Source organism: Streptopelia decaocto (genome assembly GCF_964273445.1).
Source record: "Streptopelia decaocto genome assembly, chromosome: 16".
NCBI lineage: Eukaryota > Metazoa > Chordata > Aves > Columbiformes > Columbidae > Streptopelia > Streptopelia decaocto.
In genome coordinates, this window is record NC_138671.1 from 10,111,784 (window position 1) to 10,133,299 (window position 21,516).

The 21,516-nt window shown below is 46.5% G+C and overlaps 1 protein-coding gene across 1 annotated transcript in view; it reads left to right on the top strand.

Annotated features, from left to right (window-relative positions):
• Positions 1 to 21,516, top strand: part of DNAH9 (dynein axonemal heavy chain 9) — a gene marked incomplete at its 5' end in the record, with an annotated part of 197,270 nt that overhangs the window by 153,133 nt on the left and 22,621 nt on the right. Inside the window, 3 exons of the mRNA XM_082067422.1 lie at positions 3,584 to 3,732; positions 8,400 to 8,527; positions 18,907 to 19,134. Of these exons, the coding sequence (XP_081923548.1) occupies positions 3,584 to 3,732; positions 8,400 to 8,527; positions 18,907 to 19,134 (505 nt within the window). The remainder of the gene's footprint in view (positions 1 to 3,583; positions 3,733 to 8,399; positions 8,528 to 18,906; positions 19,135 to 21,516) is intronic.

The window sequence follows — 21,516 nt, forward strand, 5'->3', positions numbered from 1 at the left end:
CTCTCAGCTGAAAAGATTGTTTTTTTCTGTCATTATTTAGTTTGAGTAAAATAAGCATTTGTCTTCCTGAAATTTTAAGTGCATATTTCATTTAAGCAAGCTTAATTAATTCCTTTCAACCAAAATGGTGGTACTCACATAGCTCAAAAATAACCAGCACATAAAGTTTCAATTCCGCAATTCCTTTCGTATTTCTCTTTTATGAACAGGTAAGGGAATCCAAGTTCAGAAGCTTGGCTGGATATTTTTAGGGTTTGAGCATGTCATACTTTTCTGTTTGCACAAGAGTATTTAAATGCTTTTGTTTGGTTTGTTTCTTATCTTGAAATAGGTTGGAACGTAAACACGTGCAAAGACTAACAGTCCACAGCACCTTCTCCAAGACTTTCTTTGTAGATGTTTGTGACTAACATTCTTCTTGAAATACAGGATAGTTAGAATCTAGACCCAAAAGGCTTAAGAAGAGCTTTTGTTTGGGGAAATCTCATACCCCAAAAGCAAATGTGAAATTATTAGTGGTGACAATGACAGTCAAAATGCCTTTGACTTCCTGATTCCTCCTTGATAGGATCATGTTCCTCTAGTATAGCAGCACACAGAAGGCCGATGGTCCTGTGCTCTCTTGTTTTCCTAAGCACCTCTAAAGCTGGATTGTGTCTGCGACTCTTCAAAAAGTGAGGGATCCTGTAGAGCCAGTAGCATTTCAAGATCATATGTGTCTTAACAAATTTGTTGAGTTTTGCATATCTGCAACGTCATTGAATCCCAGAAGTTGTTTTCCAGTTCTCAACTCGTTTGTTCAGCCTGGAGAAGAGGGGACTAAGAGGAGACCTCATCGCGGCCTATAGCTTCCTCAGCAGGAGCTGGAGGGGCAGGGCTGAGCTCTTCTCTGTGACAGTGACAGAGCCCAGGGAACGGCAGAAGATGTGCCAGGGAGGGTCAGTGGGACATGAGGAAAAGGTTCTTCACCCAGAGGGGCTGGACACTGAACAGGCTCCCCAGGGAGGTGTCACGGCCCCAACCTGACAGTGTTCAAGAAGAGACTGGACAACGTCCTCAGACACACGGGGTGACCTGTGGGGTTGTCATTGCAGGGACAGGAGTTGGACTCCATGATCCTGGTGGGTCCTTCCAACTCAGGACATTTTATGGTTCTGTGATCTTCCATGATCTGTAACTTGCAGATCTCTTCCTTCTGTGCACCAGTTAAACATGCCAGCATTAAATACCTTACTGATGATCAATTAACATCACTACAAATATAGTCCCAGCCTTCCTGTCTCTCAGAGTCTTGACAAGCACTTCAGTGCATTTAAGCGGCCAAGGAGTAACTCAGTATCCTACCCCAGAGGTTATTAGGAGTGTTTTAGATGCCCTAGAATATCCCTGCCCCATCTCCAGCTGCTGTTCAGAAAAGCATAAGGCTCTTTATGTCCCATGTCATATATAACACCTCCATAAAGATGGTCTAGGAAGCTCTTTAGTATATAAAATGAAATGGATGCCACCCTCCGTCCTCCCCTGTACAGGCTTCTTGCATTTCCCCATCTTGGAATTTAGGTTTTTCAGCCTCTCTTTGTACGAGGTCACTGGGGATATTTGCATAGACTGTTTTATAGCCTAGGCCTAAGGAGCCACCAGGAGAAACCACTTTTATCACGACTCGCTCCTTAGAGCTTAGGTGAGGCAGTGCTCTGCCGTCCGTCACTAAGAATCAGTTGGAGCGTGGAGGGTGTTGGTCTCTTCTCCCAAGGAACAAGTGATAGGATGAGAGGGAACAACCTCAAGTTGCACCAGGGGAGGTTCGGATTGGATATTAGGAAAAATTTATTCATTGTAAAGCACTGGAACAGGCTGCCTGGGGAACTGGTTGAGTCACCATCCCTGGAGGTGTTTAAAAGACATATACATGAGGTTCTTAGGGACATGGTTTAGTGCCAGAGATGGTTGGACTCAATGATCTTAAGGGTCTTCTCCAACCAAAATGATTCTATAATTTCATCAAGAGGAATTTTCCAGTGTAAATACCTATTTCATCCTTCAGCCTTCTTGAAGAACATCAGCAAGGAGCTTCTTGCAACACCCTTCATGTGCTCCTATGCTTTCACATCCACAATGAGGTCAGATCAGTTCAGCAGCTACTAGCAGGGTATAGCTTGGTCATGGTGAAGTCCTTCCAAAAGCACTGGTGCTCCACTGAGGGACAGACAATGCAGAAGGACTAAAGATCCCAGTAGCTGGCACCACCAGCTCTCCAGATAAAGGATCTTAAGCTTCATATAACCTAGCAAAGTTGTAAATTAGCCATTTGTCTCACAGGGCATTTTTGCTTTATTTTTCTGGCACCACTTCTGCAATCCTACTGCTTACAGGGTGAACCAGCCCATGAACACCTTATCTGAGAGACACCAAGTGTAGGCGCTCTGCCAGTCCTGTCTCTGAGCTCTTCCTTTCCTGCATGTGTGGTCCATTTCGAAGTCTCCAAGTCACATTAGTTGTGTTTCTGAATCTTCAAGGCGTCATTTCATAGAGCTGAGACAAGAACGTTGTGACCTTGTATCTGATGGACTTCTTTAAATTTTGTGGACTGAAGCTTTCCAGTGGCCCTTCAGCAAATCTTGACCCAGAACAGAAAAATCTACTTGAAAGAGGTGCCAAACAAAGTGGAAGCTTTTTCTGTCGCAATCCCTACAGCATCTCTGTTCCCCCTGCCTTTCACTAGTCCTTGCAGGAGACTCTCAGCTCTCTTAGAAGGAATTTGCCTGCCTTATTCTGGTATCATCCGCCAGGCTGATGTTTTCCTTCGCTGTGGTACTGGGGTTTTCAAAAGGCCTGAGTCATGAATCTGTGCTAGAAAAGCAGCTGCTGACTCCTGGGGTTTGAATACAACATCCCTACCTTTCAGTCGATGTTCACTGTGTCCTCTTTTCCTAAAGCAGTGATTTTGGAAAGCTCCCCCTGGGGAGATTCCGTTCTCCATTCGCCGGATTCTCTTCAGGCAGATGCTGTGGAGCTGAGGTTTATTTCCCCTTCACTCAACTGTATTTTCCCTTGTGATTCTCACGCAGGGGCTTAAGCGACACACACTGGATATTCTTAGAGCTCTTTTGTCTTCCCAGAACAAAGTCATTTGGTAAATCACTTTTTGTGGCATTCAGTGATAAATCCAAAGGAACGCTCTTTCCCCTCAAAGGCTGTATGGATTGCAAAGTACACGGCTGTTTTCTGTACATTAACTATTTATTCTCTGCTGAGATCCCTTTGTCAGAATCAAGCCCCTACTTGCATTGAACTTCTGAATATAATGTTGGGCTGGTGGGTCCCACGTTTTTCCCTCCGCGTGGCATTTGTCAGATATTGGTGTCATTTTACCCCTGTAAAAAATGCCAAACGTTGCCTCTAAATGACGGCTCCTGAGGCCCAGCCTGCAGATCCCCTCTAAAATTTGTCATGCCCATTTCTTTCATTAAGTTTCTCATTTGTTTGAATCAGCAAAATGAATACTAATTAATTGATTATTTACAGGAAGTCTGTCTTTTCTGAACAAAAACAGACTGGCAAAACATTCTTTTCTTTGTGGCAGAGATTTTGTGGAAGAGAAGCTCGGCAGTAAATACGTGGTAGGGAGATCCCTGGATTTCACAACGACTTTTGAGGAATCAGGACCTGCAACCCCCATGTTTTTTATCCTGTCCCCAGGAGTCGACCCACTGAAGGATGTGGAGAAACAAGGTAAAACAATCCTGTCTCTAGGCGTACTGCAACATTGCTTTTCATCTTGGCATGACGTTCTTGTTCTGTTTTGTTAGTTTGTTTTTAAACTCATCTCTTTGCAGATAGTGGAGTAATCTGTTAAATATATATAATTGTGAGAAGACGTGATTGGTTTTGGTCTTTCTGTTTCCATAAAGCTTTTTGGATTTTTATCTAAAGTTTAAATTAAAACTTGTCTCTTCGCTGCATTGCCTGGATTCCCAGTGTGGCTCACACTGCAACGATTTCTGAGCTGGTCTTGGACACAACCTATAATTTACATCAGAGATATCTAATATGCTGTCAGATAGCTAAAAATAAGCACCAGCTCCCTATAACATTCTGCTGGTTAACAGCAGAGTTTCCCGTTTTTAATCCTGTCCTTCCTGAGCTGGTTTTGGTGCGGATGCTCAGATGGAGTGATTTCTATTGTGCACCAGTCAGTGCCTGCGCTCTGAAGGTGCCAACGTGCAGAATTCCCTCTGGGTCTCAGCTCCTCTGTGGAAGAATTATCGTATTCAGCCTGGACGTGGCAACTACAGCAGGTCTGGAAACGAGATCACTTCTGATTGTCAAACAGTCACTGCAGCCACTTCTTTTGAGCCAAGGGGCTCCATCCCGCTGGGCCAGAGGGTCCGATGTCTCTGGGTGCTGTTTCAGGGCTGCTCTGATTGCTGTGCTCCTCAGCACGTGTCTTTTCTCGTGCTCCTCAGCACGTGTCTTTTCTCCTTCTCCACATAGCTCCAGGACTGTCATTGCTGGTCAAGCTCCGATGCTCCCAGCGGTGTGGAGTGTTGTATATTCGAATGGAATGGAATGGAATGGAATGGAATGGAATGGAATGGAATGGAATGGAATAGAATGGAATAGAATAGAATAGAATAGAATAGAATAGAATAGAATAGAATAGAATAGAATAGAATAGAATAGAATAGAATAGAATAGAATCACAATGGAATGGCATAGAATAGAATGGAATGGAATGGAATGGAATGGAATGGAATGGAATGGAATGGAATGGAATGGAATAGAATAGAATGGAATAGAATAGAATCACAATGGAATGGAATAGAATGGAATGGAATAGAATGGAATGGAATGGAATGGAATGGAATGGAATAGAATAGAATAGAATAGAATAGAATAGAATAGAATAGAATAGAATAGAATAGAATAGAATAGAATAGAATAGAATAGAATATTTCAGTTGAAAAGACTCCACAATTATCATCTAGTGCAACTGCCTGAACACTTCAGGGTTGACCCAAAGTTAAAGCATGTTATTAAGGGCATTGTCCAAATGCCTCTAATCACAGACATGCAATTCGCAGGACCACAGTAGAGCTGCTGGCTGGTTTTTAGCAGGCAGGTCTCCAGACTAAACATCATTAAGGCTGGTGGCCCCAGCAGAGAAACCAGTAACGCTGAAACCAGAGAAACCAGTAACATTGAAACCAGAGAAACCAGTAACATCATCCAGGTGAGCAGTGGAAGAACACTGACCTGTGGGTTTCTTTTCCTGTCTATGGTGCACCTTCTGGGTCATCCCAAAATAGTGTTTGAGTCAGTCTCTACCCACATTTCCACAAGCAGCTTTCAGAGGTGTTAAAGCCCAGTGCAGCCTAAGCCACAGGCCAGATGGTATTTCTCAGCCGTGGGGAGTTCCTGGACTTTGCCCCGTGTTTTGTGCTCTTTCTGTCCTGACTCAGGTCTCATCGTTGTGGACAGAAGGGGATCCCCCCGAGGAAGGTCCTATCGTGTGCTCGGCTTCCCTTTGCAGTCGTGTCAGTGATCCTGTCTCTCATTGTGCTGGGAAATGAAGCACTAAAATCCAACCATGAATGGTTTAATTGGAGTTGTAAAGACGTGTGTTTACACCTGCGGTTAGTCAGCCAGAAAAGCTACGGCAAGTAAAAGTGACAAAAATCTCATGAAATAAAATCACTGCTTCAGTACAGCTGCACTGGCCTTAAAGCCTGCCTCACCGGGGTTTGGATCAGATTCATTATTCAACATATTTTCTGCCCTTCATTAGGTTTTATTAAAGTGCAAGTCTGGCTAGATAATTCTTGTGAATGGAAGGTCTCTTCCTGCAGATGCTGCTCGCTCCTGGGACCTTTGCTTGGCAGCACAGGGAGGACCCGCCGCAAACCCCGTTGGCTCGGGAAGCTTCCCCAGGTCCTGGCTCAGGGCAGACTGGCGCCGTCTTTGGTGGAGCAGCCAGAACAGTCCTGTCCCTATCTGTGAAGTGGAAATAACAACCGATATCAATTCTATTATTAATCACCTGGTTTGCATTAGTGCCCTACCTTCTATAAATTTGCCCCATCCCTTCTTTAACTTTAACATTCTAAACATACACTGATGTACATCTTTATATGTAGGTATTTATATGAGCATGTAATGGATATGTATACCTTTTATAAGACTAAACTGAAAGAGGGTAGATTTAGATGAGATTTGATGAAGAAATTCTTCCCCGTGAGGATGGTGAGGCCCTGGCACAGGCTGCCCAGAGAAGCTGTGGATGCCCCATCTCTGAAAGTGTTCAGGGCCAGGCTGGTTGTGGCTCTGAGCAACCTGGTCTGCATGAAAACATCCCTGCTCATGGCAGGGGGGTTGGAACTAGATGAGCTTTAGAGTCCCTTCCAACCCAAACTGTTCTCTGATTCTTGAGAGGGTGGGTCTTGAAGGCAGAGATGAACAGCTCTCAATGTTGGCAGGCACTAGAAATGGTAGAAGGAAAACTGGAATCTCTCAAATATGGGGAGAGCTGTATCCCAGGGGGTTGCTGTAGTAAGGCTAAGCAGAGAGCTTGAGCAACTGGAAGAGTTTGGATATTTGTTTTACTTAGGGCCATCTGTTTCCAATCATGTACCAACAGCTGAATCCCAAGACTCGCCTGCTTTTAGCAGAAATCAGGAATTAAAGGTGCACCATCTGGATGAAGGCAAATCTGCATGCAGAGTGCAGGCAATCCCATGGGATCAGCACTCGGGGACATGTGTGCTGACCCCCCGGCTGAGCCGAATGCATCGTGCTGCGATGCATGGACCCAGCGTGGATGTTTGTTGAGCTGATTCCCTTCGTCAGCACAAATTGGTGCTCGTTTTCTGAGGAGCACACAGCAGAGACTATTTGCTCCAGGCAGTTGCTTCTCCTATGAGATGAGGAGAAACTGGTGTTCTCCATCTTTGGGTGGCAGATGGATTCAGAAAACTAAACAGGAGGTCTTTAGTCATGATCACTGAAAGGCTCTGAGGTTCTGGGATGCTACAGAGAAATCAGGGGAGTCTGGAGGAATACCGCAGACTGAATGAAGAAACATGAAGTAGCTGTCACCCTTCCTCCAGAGCAGGACTGTAAATGACATGGGTTTTGAGGTTCCCACCCTGCACCATGCAGAGAGGGATGTAGAAGGGTGCATGAGGAAAACTGTGACCAGCAGGTCAAGGGAGGTGAATCCTCCCCCTCTGCCCTGGGGAGGCCCCATCTGAGTTGTGTGTCCAGTTCTGGGCTCCCCAGTTTAAGAAGGACAAGGAATTACTGGAGAGAGTCCAGCGGTGGGCTACAAAGATGCTGAGGGGTCTGGAGCATTTTTCTGATGAGGAAAGGCTGAGAGAGCTGGGGCTGTTGAGCTGGAGAAGAGAAGCTGAGAGGGATCTGATCAATGGGATCAATATCTCAGGGTGGGTGTCAGAGGATGGACCAGACTCTGTTCAGTGGTGCCCAATGCCAGGGTGAGGGGCAACGGGCACAGACTGAAACACAGGAGGCTCCATGTGCACATGAGCAGAAACTTGTTTGCTGGGAGGTGCCAGAGCCTGGCCCAGGCTGCCCAGAGCGGGTGTGGAGTCTCCTTCTGTGAGACATTCAAAGCCCCTGGACCCACCTGTGTGATCTGCTCTGTGACCCTGCGTGAGCAGGGGTTGCACTGGGGGATCTGCAGAGGTCCCTTCAACCCAACCAGTCTGGGATCCTGTGAGTGTGACTGTAGGGGTGGTCTGCATGGAGCATGCCATCCCAAGGGCTCTGCCACAGTCCACTGGTCTTGGGCCTTTTCACAAGCATTGTGGTAAACCCTGAGGCATCTCCACACCTGCTAGAGACCACGATGATCCCTGAGGACTCTGGAGGGCTGACTGATCTCTAGCTCCAAGAAACCTGGGAGGCCTTGGCCGAGGCCAGAGGAAGCTCACACGGATTTCAGTTCAGCTGCCTTCTGAAGGGTTCCTAACCTTACTGCTGGTTCTAGCATGCGTCACAGGGTGCACTTCCCCACCGAATCATGTCTTGTTCAAAGCCTATTTAATCAGCAGGAAATTATTTTAATTTCCTATCACTGTAAAATATGTTTTTACACAAGGTTGCAGGGGAATAATGTTCTTTAAACAAGAGACACTTCATAATAATGCACCTTTGTGTTGATGCCGCTTTGTAATTAAAAGTAGTTTGGAAGAAGCTGCTGCTGTTTTCAGTGCTTTGGCGAGGAGCGTGTGAGAGACAAGATAACTATTATAAGAAGTGTGATATCTTTTCTTTGAGGGTTGTTGATAAGGCTGAACTCTGCCTCGCTGCCTGAGCTCGGCTGTGCTGTGCCGTTCCACATAAAAGTGCTGAGCGTCGCTCTTTTTTTTTCCTTTTAGGGAAGAAACTTGGTTATACATTTAACAACAGGAATTTCCACAATGTTTCCCTTGGACAAGGTCAAGAGGTAGTTGCTGAACAAGCTCTGGATCTGGCTGCGAAGGAGGGTCACTGGGTCATCCTTCAGGTACGGCGACGTTGGAAACAGCCCCACCGTTCCTGGGTGACCCGGTGCTGATCACCTTGGTGACAGCAATCTGTCCTTAGCTGGTGGGAAATGGGACAGGGTGTCATCTGGGTGTCCAAAGCAAAAACCTTAGGTTTTTTGCTGCTATCTGTTGCTTTTATAGGGCATAGTGATTTTGGTTTTCTTGCTCTTTGAGCCTTCTGCAGGGTGTGTGGTTGCTCAGTTGCTCTGAGCGAAGGTTGTGCTACGCTTTCTGGTGCCTTTATTTGCTTTGTGAATAAAGAGCTTTGATCTTAAAAGCCGTTAGATTAGTTCTCTTACTACCACTCAAAACTTACGGTGTATTTAAATGAGCACTGAGGATGAACACACCACTGCAGGACAGGCAGAGGGTATCTGCAGCGGTGCCGATTCGTTTACACATCCCAAACAGGTAAAGGTTTGAAGCTCTTATCGCAACTCAGCAAAAAGTTTCAGAGCCTTTTAGGGTGTGAAGGGGCCTCTGTCTTTGTCAAGGGCTCTTTGGAGCCACTTATTCAAGGAGTGCTTGGGTTTGTTAATATGCAGAGTCAGTGATTCCAGCTCTCTCTGCAGGCCTTGGGAACTCCTTTGATTTCCTTGATGTGGATTTTATAAATGTTTATTATAACTGAATTGTTTGGATAAGAATTGGATTAAGACGAAGCTTTGAGTCTTGATCTGAGCCTACAGTCATGATTTTGGATTTAAATTAAATGCCATTGATATTTTGATCTTAATTTTTGCATTTTTTCAAGCTCCAAGGTAGACAATGCTGGGCTTTTCGAGAGCTTTTAATACAGATGGCTGCAATGCTGGCCTCTGCCTTTGAGACGGCCAAGAAGAAAATATGCAGCTTTTTGAGAGATATTCCGTTCTGTAATGCAAAGTGAAGGGTTTTTTTCTGCTGTGCTGGTTAGCTCCACAAAAATCCATTTGATAACAAGTTCAGCCTCTAGACCTCTCAGCATCTTTGTGTCCCTCCGCTGGGCTCTCTCCTGTAATTCCTTGTCCTTCTTAAACTGGGGACCCAGAACTGGACACAAAGCTCAGATGGGGCCTCACAAGGGGAGAACAGAGGGGGAGGAACAACCTCCCTTGACCTGCTGGTCACCTCTTGGGACTTCTATTGGCTCCTCGGTGTTGCTCACCTCCCCAGCTGTCTCTTTGGGGCTGGATTGATGGAGAATTGGTCCAAACTAGGGTGTTACCCTGGGACGGGATGGCAGGAGCATGGTGTTGCACACATACAAAGTTTCACACAGACACTGGGCACCACCTTCTTCTCCATAGCCTCCCATTCATTTGAAGGAGTAGAATTCAATTTTAACGTGGAGGTGGCGCTAATTGCCAGTTCATTACTCACAGCAAGTTCTGTAGGAGGTAGAGAGCAACCAGATACCACAGCTCGAGATGGTCTGATGGTCCAGCAGGGCTCTGCTCGCTGCAGCTGCTGCTGGGTGGAAGCTTCCTACAATGAAGACCTTCCCACCTTGTGTAAAAGTCCAAACACATAGTTCAATAATCTCTCACCTTCCATCGTGCAGCTGTGCTGGAAGATTAATCCTGCTGCCAGTGTCACTCCAGCGCCAGTGTCTTCCCAAGGTGCTCGTTGTGATTCTCTGGTCCCTTCCTGGAATACCTTGGCTGTGAGAGTCTCGGTGCCGGTTCTCTTGCAGGGCTGCGAGATGTTCTGTCCTTGGAGGCTGGCTGGTTGAAACACCTGCAAAACCCAACATTTCTTGAAAAGAAGATTTGTTGAAAATGGGAAGATCAGATCAAAGAGCACGATGTGCTCAACTTGCAGAGCCAGATAATCTGTATCCCAGAATATTAAAACTCTGGTAGAAGAAACTGCAAGTCCATTGCAAGTCTTGGTAATGAATCTGTCAAATCAAAAGGATGCCATCTGACTACCAATTAGCAGATTCTTTATCATCTGTGTTTAAAACAGTGGGAAATTATTGGAGCAAACAAATTAGTCACAACTCAACAGTATGCAAAGTTTCAGAACAAACTTTGAAGGACAAAATAAGTACAGAATCGTAGGTAAACATATCAAATGTAATAAGAATTTGCTAAGGATGGATGGGGTCTATTTTATCCTTTGCACTGTGATGTAACTGTAGTTTTAGAGGAAATACAGCAGCTCTAGTTGACATGGACTGTAGTAGAGCTGCAGAGATGGTCCCACGCAGGAATGAATTAGGGAAGGTGCAAGGAGTTGAATGTTGCCAGCAGAACTGCTAAGGGACAGTCTTGCTTAAGACATGACCTTGGCTTAAAAAAATCAGTATTTGTTAATGAATTTGCACTGACACAGTATTAAAAAGGGTGTTGTTGATAGGGAAGATCAAAATGTGTTACAGGAAGACTGCAGCAGCCTGTAGGTCTGGAGTGGCTGAAATGGGATGACATTATTAGAACAGCTCAAGGTCATGTGCTCAGGACTAATAGCAAAGAGATAAAGAGCTGCTCCAGGTGAGAGACATTCCTGTAATGAAACAGCAGGTATGAGCTGGAATTGGGACATCCTCTGGCTGTCTGAGCTGTGGTGGCAAAGCCTTAACTGTTCTTAAGAGGACATTTAATAGATCTATGGATGGGGTCTTGGCCTGGAGGTTGTGTCTTATTTCCTGTCCTTCCTGCGGTCCTGAGTTTGTAGGCACTTCACATCACAGTGTCTGCCGCTTTAACTGAACAAACATAGGTAATACCAGTGTGGGAATTCATGGGAGATCATGCAAACGATAGGCAAGGTGGGAAAAGAATAAAGACTTCTCCCATTTCAGGGGTCTGCTTGGAAGAATCCTGGGGGATACAGGCAGTTTGGAAAAGCTTATTGATATTGAGAGATCAAAGGCGTTGAGACAAAGTTCTTAGGGACATGGGTTAGTGCTGGAGTCAGGTTATGGTTGGACTCGATGATCCTGAGGGTCTCTTCCAACTGAAATGGTTCTGTGATTCTATGGTCATCAGCATGAAGTCTGGCTGGAGGCCTTTCACTAGTGGTGCACCCCAGGGGCTGGTACTGGGCCCTATCCTGTTAAACTCCTCTGTTAACAACCTGGATGATGGGACAGATCCTGGGCAAGTTTTCAGATAATGTAAAAGTGCTGAGAAGTGATTGATAAATTAGATGGGTGTCCTGCCTTTCAGAGGGACATGGACAAGCTGGAGAATGGGTCTGGCAGGAACCTCGTGATATCCAATAGGTAGAAAAGTCAAGTCCCGCACCTGGAGAGGAATAACCCCATTGCACTCGTTTACTCTGGAGGCCAACTGCTTGGAAATCAACTTTGCAGGAAGAAGACTTGTGAGACTCAGTGCACAACAAGCTGAACATGACCAGCAGTGTGCCCTTGCAGCAAGGGAGGTCACCAGTGTCCTGGGCCACGTTAGCGTGAACTTTGCTGGCAGATCAGGGAACTGGTCCTGACTGCTCAGCTCTGGTGAGACACATCTGGCTTGCTGGGTCCAGTATTGGGGAGTGTTCAGCCTCAAGAAGAGATGACTTGATAGCAGGGAGCAAAGACCAGACTCTTCTCAGTGGTGTCTAGTGACAGGACAAAGGGCAATGGGGACAACCTGAAATACAGGAAATTCCATTTAAACATAAGTACTATCTTTTAATGTGGCACGTAGTCAAACACCGGAAGAAGTTGCCCAGAGAGTTTATGGAGTCTCCATCCTCAGAGATATCCAAAACCTTGCTGAGCAAGGTCCTGGGCAACCTGCTCTACCTGACCCAGCTTTGAGCAGAGGGTTTGGAATAGAAGATCCCTAGAGGTGTCTCCAGCCTCAGTGGTTCTGTAATCTCTGCTTTCCCACTGCCAAGTTAGCCATGAACACCATTTCTCTGATGTGTGTGCTCTCCCTTGTGTAGGGAAGAAAGAGCTTTGCACATCAGGGAGCACTAAGCTCTGACATTAACTGTGTCTGCTTGGTTTCCCTCTCTAGGCCTACCTTAAAGCTTTTTACTAAGACAGTGACCATCACAATCACCAGATGATGTTTATCAGCCTAATAGCAAACAAACAGTGACATTTGCTCACATGTTTGCAGATGCGTGTCTGAATGAACTAATGCAGGGAAAAGTTCAGACATTAGATATTCCCAGTTTATTTGTAGTCTTCATCCATTAGCCAAAATGTCACTTCCCTCCCTTTGTGATCAAGTTAATTGAATTCTTGAGCATATTTCCATTTTCATAGGTTGTTGCTTCACTGAGTCAGGTTCATGTACTAAATGGAATAACAGGGAGCTCCTAGAGCAAAACTGTATGAGATTCAGACATCAGCAGAGCCCTTCTTGTTGCATCATAAATACAATGGAGCCTTTTTCCATGGGCTTCACAACTAGTCCTAGCTACAAGAAATAGGGATATATTGTCCTGTGTGAGATATATTGTCCATTCAAGGCACATATAAGCCTTTGGCACTAAGCCTTGCTTCGGTAAAGAGACTAATTTTCCTTCCAGCTACAGTATCTTTTCATTCCTGGTTGTATATAAAAGGAGAAATACCCACTGTGCCTCCAGTTCTCCTTCGTGATTTTTGGACAAATGCTCTGATGGAGAAAGGCATTGGATTTCAGACAGCTGTTTTCCATCCCGCCTCGTGTCACAACAGCCATTCCCAAGATTTTCCAATTGCAAATCCACTTAAAGACCAGAGAGTAACCCAAATATTGATCTGGGATGGAATCAAGTTTCTGCTGGGCTTTCTGTACCTTTGTAACTACTGCAGTCCCAGTTTTGTTGTAGAACTGCTCTGGAAGCCTCTGTCTCAGGACATATTTGGGGTTAAAACACAAATATAATGGAGTCCTGAAAATAAAGTTTATCTCCCTCGATTTCTTGAGATTAGTCTAGCAACTGTCCTTTGCTGTGCATTTCACCTGCTGGTCACTACCTACCTTTATATCTTTCTATCTTATGAAGTTTTATAAGATAAATAAGATAAATAAATAAAATAAATAAAAATAAATAAATAAATAAAAATAAATCTGGCCTGGCAAATCCCAGCAGATTCCCATACCACTAATGGCTGTGTTTAGGCTGAGGTCCAGATCTCAGCTCTGGACTGTGGGGTTCAAGCAAAGGGTGGGATCAAAACAAAGAAGAGGCCAGAGAGACACCCAAGCCAGTAGTTGCCATTGCAGAAAAGGTTTCAAAGCACTTCTTCAGAATATCCCACCATCCTGAGGCAATGTCTATGCTTGTCAGGTAAACAATCATAGAATTGTTTGGTTGGAAGAGACCCTGAGGATCATCGAGTCCAACCATAACCCAGCCCTGGCACTAACCCATGTCCCTAAGAACCTCATCTCCGTCTGTTCAACCCCTCCAGGGATGGTGACTCCAGCACTGCCCTGGGCAGCCTGTTCCAATGCCCAACAGCCCTTTTTGTGAAGAAATTGTCCCCAAGGTCCAACCTTAATCTTCCCTGGTGCAACTTGAGGCCGGGCAACTTGAGAATGGGATGCTGCCCTCACTGCCTGCCAAGGGGGGCACCTTTGGTGGATTGGCTGCAGTAATTTCTCAGCGAGGGGAAAGCACATACCAGGGACAGGGGAAAACTTCTCTGGTGCTCCCAGAGCTCTGATGTTGCCTCTCTCGGCATGGAGCAACAGCAAGCTTATTGCTCAGGAATATCTTGGTCTCTCAGACATACCAGAAGGCGTTGGCAGAGGGTCTGTGCTTATCCAGTCTGCTCTGCGAGCCCTGCAGTAGCATCCCCATGATGGCAGGGCTGGAGCCGTTCCTGAGCGTGTGTGGCATCTTCTCATGCGATGAAACCTCTCACTACCGCTGACAGTGAGCGCGGCCGGGGAACAGGCTCGGCAGTGCCTCCTCACTGTCCTTTTTCATACCCCAACACACTGCAGTGAGTATTAAAGTGTTGGGCTGTCTCTGGACTGTAAAGCTCAGCTTTCAGGTTTACTGTAAAAGCAGTGACTATTTTCTGAGAGCACCTTGCAAGAAAATGCGAGTCCATAAAAACAAGTCATTCTCATTGCTCTGGGAGGTGATTTGTGCCAAGGTGTGAAGGAGAAGCCACTGTCAGAGATGTGAAGGGTCTGCAGTCGCTGTCAGCAGAGGGAGCGCGTTGTGGGGCGTGTGCCAGTTTATATATATGTGGTGCTATTTCTGATGGTTACCATGGCAACACTTGCATCCTGTGATATATGTTCTGCCTTGTGAAGTACGAACACACAGAGGTGCTTGGAAGTGAATTCCCAAAGCAAAGCCTCCGGTACTCCCACATTTCTTCATGTGCACCCTGGCTCTTGCCGCAGACGCTCATCCTCGGGTACCTGCTCCCGGTCCTGTGGTAATGGTCAGCATGCATGGGAAGGTGTTTCAGATATCTTTTTTTGCCTTCTTTTCAGCAGTTTGCTCTTTAGCAGGATTTGGCCCCCACCCTCCATTCACAAAGCGAGGTAATGAGTTTGAGACCATAGCCTATTTCTGCCTGCAGCACAGACCTAGACATGAGCTGTCAAAGGTGCCAGGGAGCTGTCTTGTACCCCTGCACAACAGTTCTTCCACAGACTCTAAAATCTGGCTAAGAAAAAATGTAATAAAGCACTGAGTCTCCTTGCGGTGTCCTGGGTAAATGTGTCTTCAGGGAGTCCCACGGAACGAGGAGGACATAAAACCGGTGCGGTGTAAACTGCACAGTGTGGTTTTGGAGATAGCACTGGGAGCACATGAAGCCCTGAGCCAAAGGAATGTGCACAGGCTGGATTGTCCCGTGGTTCTCCTGAACAAGACCTAGAAGAGGCCCATGAAATTGGTGGCAGGCAGGTTTCAAAAGGCGAAGGGGGATGTGATTCTTCAATCCACATGCTGTGATTGGTGTTAATGCAGCGTTGTCTGTGTTACGTTGTTACTGATAATTGACTTATCATGCCATTATTATTAACCACATATGTTGTCATTAGTCATGTTCTGTCAAGCTGTGTTATCTGACTGCTGATAATTAGTTTGCAAAGTTCTCTTCAAACCTGTGACTCCCCTCCACAGCATGGCTTTTGCAGACATATTTGTTTGATCAAGTCATGAATTCTTAGTATGAACCCATATTTTCTGCATATTTTCCTCTTTTCTGTCCCTTCTGTCACAAAAGGCTAGTACATAAATGCACTCAATTATCATTAGATTAGAAATATTCCCTAAGCTGGCTGTTAGCAGACAGTGATACTGACAAATAATGATCATTGGTGTCATGTCAACACAAGTGAAAGCAATTACTTTTCAGCCATCTAACACCACAAAGGCAGTCATAGGAAGAAACTACCAATTAAAGATGAAAATACTCAAGGTCAGGTATGTAGACTATGATTAAATTGATACTTAAGGAACAATTTTTCTCCTGCTATTTTGTTTAGCTCTTTCCCCCTGTTACTAAATCTCTGTGGCTGTTGGAAACACTTTGGTTGCAGATTTTGGTTCACTCCTACTTTATTCAGTCAGGCAGAAAGGGACCTGGGGGTACTAATGGACAGGAAGCTCAACATGAGCCAACAGTGTGCCCAGGTGGCCAAGAAGGCCAATGGTATCCTGTCCTGTATCCAAACTAGCGTGGTCAGCAGGCCAAGGGCAGTGATCCTTCCCCTGTACTCTGCATTGGGGAGGCCACACCTGGAGTATTGTGTTCAGTTCTGGGCCCCTCAGGTCAGGAAAGAGATTGAAGTGCTGGAGCGGGTCCAGAGAAGAGCAACAAGACTGGGGAAGGGACTTGAACATGAGCCCTATGGGGAGAGGCTGAGGGAGCTGGGCTTGTTCAGTCTGGAGAAGAGGAGGCTTAGAGCTGAGCTCAGCACTCTCTAGAACTACCTGAAGGGCAGTTCTAGCCAGGTGGGGATTGGGCTCTTCTCCCAGGCAGTCAGCAATAGGATAAGGGGGCATGGGCTTCAACTCTGCCAGGGGAAATTTAGGCTGGAGATTAGAAAGCAATTCTTTGCAGAGAGAGTGGTCAGGCATTGGAATGGCTGCCCAGGGAGGGGCTGGACTCACTGGCCCTGGAGGTTTTTAAACTGAGATTGGACATGGCACTTAGTGCCATGATCTAGTCGATGGACTGGAGTTGGACCAAGGGTTGGACTTGATGATCTCTGAGGTCTTTTCCAACCCAGTTGATTCTGTGATTCTGTGTGTGATTATTTGACTCATGTTTTTAGAGTGAGTTGGTTGCCTGGACTCTAGGGGTAATACTCATCTTTTCAAATCCTAAATGCTTCAGGCAAGCGCTGGTGCATCAGCACTCAGACATAATTGTATTTTGTCTACTGCTCTTCACACTGTCCTTGTTTACAACAAAGCAACTCTTCCCCAGAACGTGATTCCTTTGCTCAGGAATCTCCTTCTTGTCTCCTCGCACACCCCAAACTCCGTTTCGTCTGTGTAACACGAGCACAACCCCACATCCTTTCAGGGAAGAACACTGAATTTATGCACTTCTAAATAAGAAATGTTCCCAGCCATGTGAATCAGATTTGGAGCAGCAGGAGTGGAAGGCGTGAGGTGTCCATGGCTTCTCCAAACAATAATTCTCTTGACTCATGTTTCTGAAACAGCCGCTGTCTCAGAGGCAGAACCATCTACCAATTTATTTGACTCGGGGCATCAAGACAAACCCACACAGTCTTGTGCAGAAGAGCAGAATATTGGAGTTAGCAACCAGCAGAGAATGTGGCGTTTACATCCCAAACCCAGAGGTCCTGGGCAAGGAGACAGAAGCACAGGAGCTTTTCCTGAGTTCTTGGATTGGAAATCTTGGATTCCTGGTTTTCTCTAATTCATGCTGTTCGTGTGTTAATTCATGGTTTATGAGAGTCTCTGCCAGTTTGTTTAGTGCATCCTGAGTGATACAGCACCTCCATATCTGAGTTTCTTTAGGGTGGGTACCGTCTAGTCCTAGGAAATTGTTATTACTAGTTTATGAATTTTTATGAAAAACTTTATCTACTGCTTCAGTTTAAGAGTCTTTCCAATAATTAAGGGAATGAAGCATGTGTCATAAGAGGAGAGGCTGAGAGAGCTGAGTGATGGCTCCCAGGCGTTTAGCAGTGTGTTTAAATACCTGGTGGCAGGAGGAGCACAGGAGGGGGACCCCCACTCTTCATAGTGTCGCCAAGTGAAAGAGCAGGAGTCAATGAGCACAAATGGAAATAGATTTCCCTCTGCAGTGACTATTCCTGCAAACACGAGCTGTTTAGCAGTGGCCTTGCCGTTCTTGGCTCCTCCCTGTACACCTTGGTGATCTTTCAGTTTTATAGGCTCCCTGGTAGGTTTCTGGCTTCTGGAAAATGCTTTATTATTAGTTTTTATGGTTTTACGAATATTGCTTCTTAAAACCTTTTTTGGCCTTACCATGACTGGATTTTGTGCTGTTTTGTGTTTTTCTCATTTGGACACAATTTCCACTTTCCTAAGAATGTCATTTTACTCCTAATGGTCCCCATTACTGTGCTATTTAACCATGAGAGCTCCTTTCTGGTGCTTTTTATAGGTGATATATTTTCATTCTAAGCCCCTAATATGTTTTCTTTATGTAATTTCCTTGCCACCTGCAAGCAGTTTATCTTTTTGGCGGCTGCTTTTAATTTAAGTTTAGCAAGTGCTTTGTCCTGTCTTTGGATGGGATAAATCACCTTCCAGAATGCCTATTAACACAGTCAATTTGGATTACACACCTAGCTTTCAAATGAGGGTGGTTTTAGCCCATGAATCCCTGCTGTGTGTGACCTGCCCCATTCCTAATATTAAGAAACAAAAGCTGTTTTCTTGCCTGGAAACTGCGACACTGTGTAGGACTCCAGCTGAAAACCTGAGCTAGTCTTCTTTCATTTCACCATCTTCACATAGTACTGCTTAATTTCCTGGCAACTATGTTTAATTAGTTGCATGAATAAATAAGTATTTTATGTTAAAGGTCTTTGAAAAACCACCTGTGTGACTTTTTTTTTCCCAGTAGCTGATATTGAGGGTCCTCAGTGTTCTGTTAAAAATGAACAAACATTTTCATTTGAGCTTGGTACATCCGGGGAAGTAATTCTGCTTGGTCAGCCGTACGTTACCGTAACAGCAAGGAGAGCATCATCACCGAGAACCCAAACGACCCATTAGCAGCGTCCTTCATTGCTGGTGATTTATACTGATTATTTTGAATTTACAAGTATACTTAATGTGACAAAATATTTGAGGCTGTGAATGGCACACAGGGACTAGTGGGGCAAGCACCAACTTGTAGGGCATAGCCTTGGCAGGTGCCATTCGATACATTCAATGCTTGCTCAGCGCAAGTGGAAATGCAGGGGAACTGATGAAGCTTTGTCCCCTTTGTCCCTTCCAGAACATCCACCTGGTGGCCAAGTGGCTGAGCTCCCTGGAGAAGAAGCTGGAGCAGCACAGTGAGGGCAGCCACCAGGATTTCCGCGTCTTCATCAGTGCGGAGCCGGCACCCTCCCCTGAGAGCCACATCATTCCCCAGGGCATCCTGGAGAGCTCCATCAAAATCACCAGCGAGGCCCCGACCGGGATGCATGCAAACCTGCACAAAGCCCTTGACAACTTCAACCAGGTAGGAACACAGCTGGGCTCACACTGGGGACCGGCCAACGGGTCACCTTGGAGCTGCTGGAGCCGCATGGAGAGGGTGATGTCCATGGGCATTGACGCTGCAGATGTGCGAGTCTGTTGGCGCTACGTAGTCTTTGGATCCAACAACCCTCTCCTCTCTTCTCCAGGAGCTGGGCATAGATCTCTTTCCAAGCATTGATTTTCCCAAGAGAGGACTCAGGTAATCCTGATTGATCTCTGTCTTGCAAGAGGTCACAGGATACCGGAAAACTTTGAGTGCACCCTCAGTGACTTTGCAGACAACACCAAGCTGGGTGGGAGTGCTGATCTGCTGGAGGGTGGGAAGGCCATACAGAGGGATCTGGACCAGCTGGATCGTTGGGCTGAGGCCAATCGTCTGAGGTTCAGCAAGGCCAAGTGCCGGGTCCTGCACTTGGATCACAACAGCCCCATGAACGCTGCAGGCTGGGGAAGAGTGGATGGAAAATGCCTGGAGGAAAAGGACCCGGGGGTGTTGATTGACAGTGGCTGAACATGAGCCAGCGTGTGCCCAGGTGGCCACCAGCATCCTGGCTGGTACCAGCACTGGTGTGGCCAGCAGGACCAAGGCAGCATCCGTCCCTGTGCTGGCCACTGGTGAGGCCAAATCTCAAGTCCTGGGGTCAGTTTTGGGCCCCTCACACCAAGAAAGCCCTTGAGGTGCTGGAGCGAGTTGAGAGAAGGGAACGGAGCTGGTGAGGGGCTGGAGCACAAGTGTGATGGGAGCGGCTGAGGGACCTGGGGGGTTCAGCTGGAGAACAGGAGCTGAGGGGAGACCTTCTGATCTCTGAACTGCCTGAAAGGAGCTTGGAGCCAGGGGGGTCGGGTTCTGCTCCCCAGGAACAAGAGACGGGACAAGAGGAAACGGCCTCAAGTTGCACCAGGGGAGGTTGAGGTTGGATGTGGGGAACAATTTGTTCCCCAAAGGGCTGTGGGGCATTGGAACAGGCTGCCCAGGGCAGTGCTGGAGTCACCAGCCCTGGAGGTTTGGACAGACAGAGATGAGGTTCTCAGGACATGGGTTAGTGGTGGACTTGGCGGTGTTAGGTTAACAATTGAACTCAGGTTAACAATTGAATTGAGGGTCTCTTCCAGACGAAATATTTATATGATTCTGCCCAGTTTAATAATTTTGTCATAAATGTATGATCCTTAGAACAGCTATTTTCTTACAGAATCAAACTTCTGAATGCAGCATTTGGTAGACTTTTGTCATATTTTGACTTGATTTCTGTGTCTGTGTTATTCCTTTTTGCACTGGCAAAAGACATATTACATCTAACACCCAAAGACATGGAGAGGCCAGCAGGTTAAATGTTGCTTTTTTTGCCCTTCTTTTGAGCTGGGGTTAGAGGTTCAGAGCTGCTGATGTGGTCACATCCCACATCACTCTGCAGAGCAGTGTGGGGGGACCTGAGGCTGTGTGCCCAAAGGCCATTCAGCTCCAAACCTTGCTGACATCAGGTGTTGTAAATTAGATCTGAAATCTCCCTGCAGGGAGGGCTTGCTTTGCCAGACAAGGCTATCTTGAGAGCTGCTGGCCCACAGAAGAACAGCTGATGGCAGATTGCTCGTTGCTTGTATTGCATGGTGACCACGTACACACACTCCTGTTCCAGCAGCCGCTGTCCCCGCTCTTTGGAACTGCATCCGAGCCTTGTGCAGGGTGCACAAAAACAAAGCACATAAAAATGATGGGAAATATTTTCTTGGTGCTGCAGAGAGCAGAGATCAGTGTTAGAGCTGTAACGCAGTGATGGAACGAGCCCGCTTTGTGGCCTCTCTTGGTGGCTCTGGGCGCCGCGGGGCAGGGGCCGTGTGCCGTTGTCCCCGGGGAGCAGCCAAGTGTCACCGCGCCGGAGCCTCGTGTGTCTCGCTGCTGCAGGCAGCCGTGCTTCTGCTGACCCCGCTCTCTGCATGACACAAAAGGCTAAGGGCTAACATCCCACACTTATGGTGATACCTTTCCTAAAGACACAGGCCATCACGTTCTGCCGCCCTGAGCGCTCGTTACCTTCATTCACCGTTACCTCGGCACGCCAGCCTCTCACAGCAAGACCCTGGTTGTTAAACCTGCACAACCAGAAGGGCCTGGAGGAACTATCACCCCTCATACTGCCGTTTCGGATCACTAGCGCTGACGTTACTGTGGCCTTTTCATTCTGACGATGACTGTGCTGGGAATACACAGGGCAAACCTGGCAGGATCGCTTTCTTTTCTCTCCATACAGCCTCCTGTCATTTGGGAGCAGGCAAGAGCAACCCCAGCCTGTTGTGAACCCCAGGCCCTGGTCCATGGGGCAGAGAAATGGTGGTAGCTCAGAACAATTTTTGCCCTGAGACA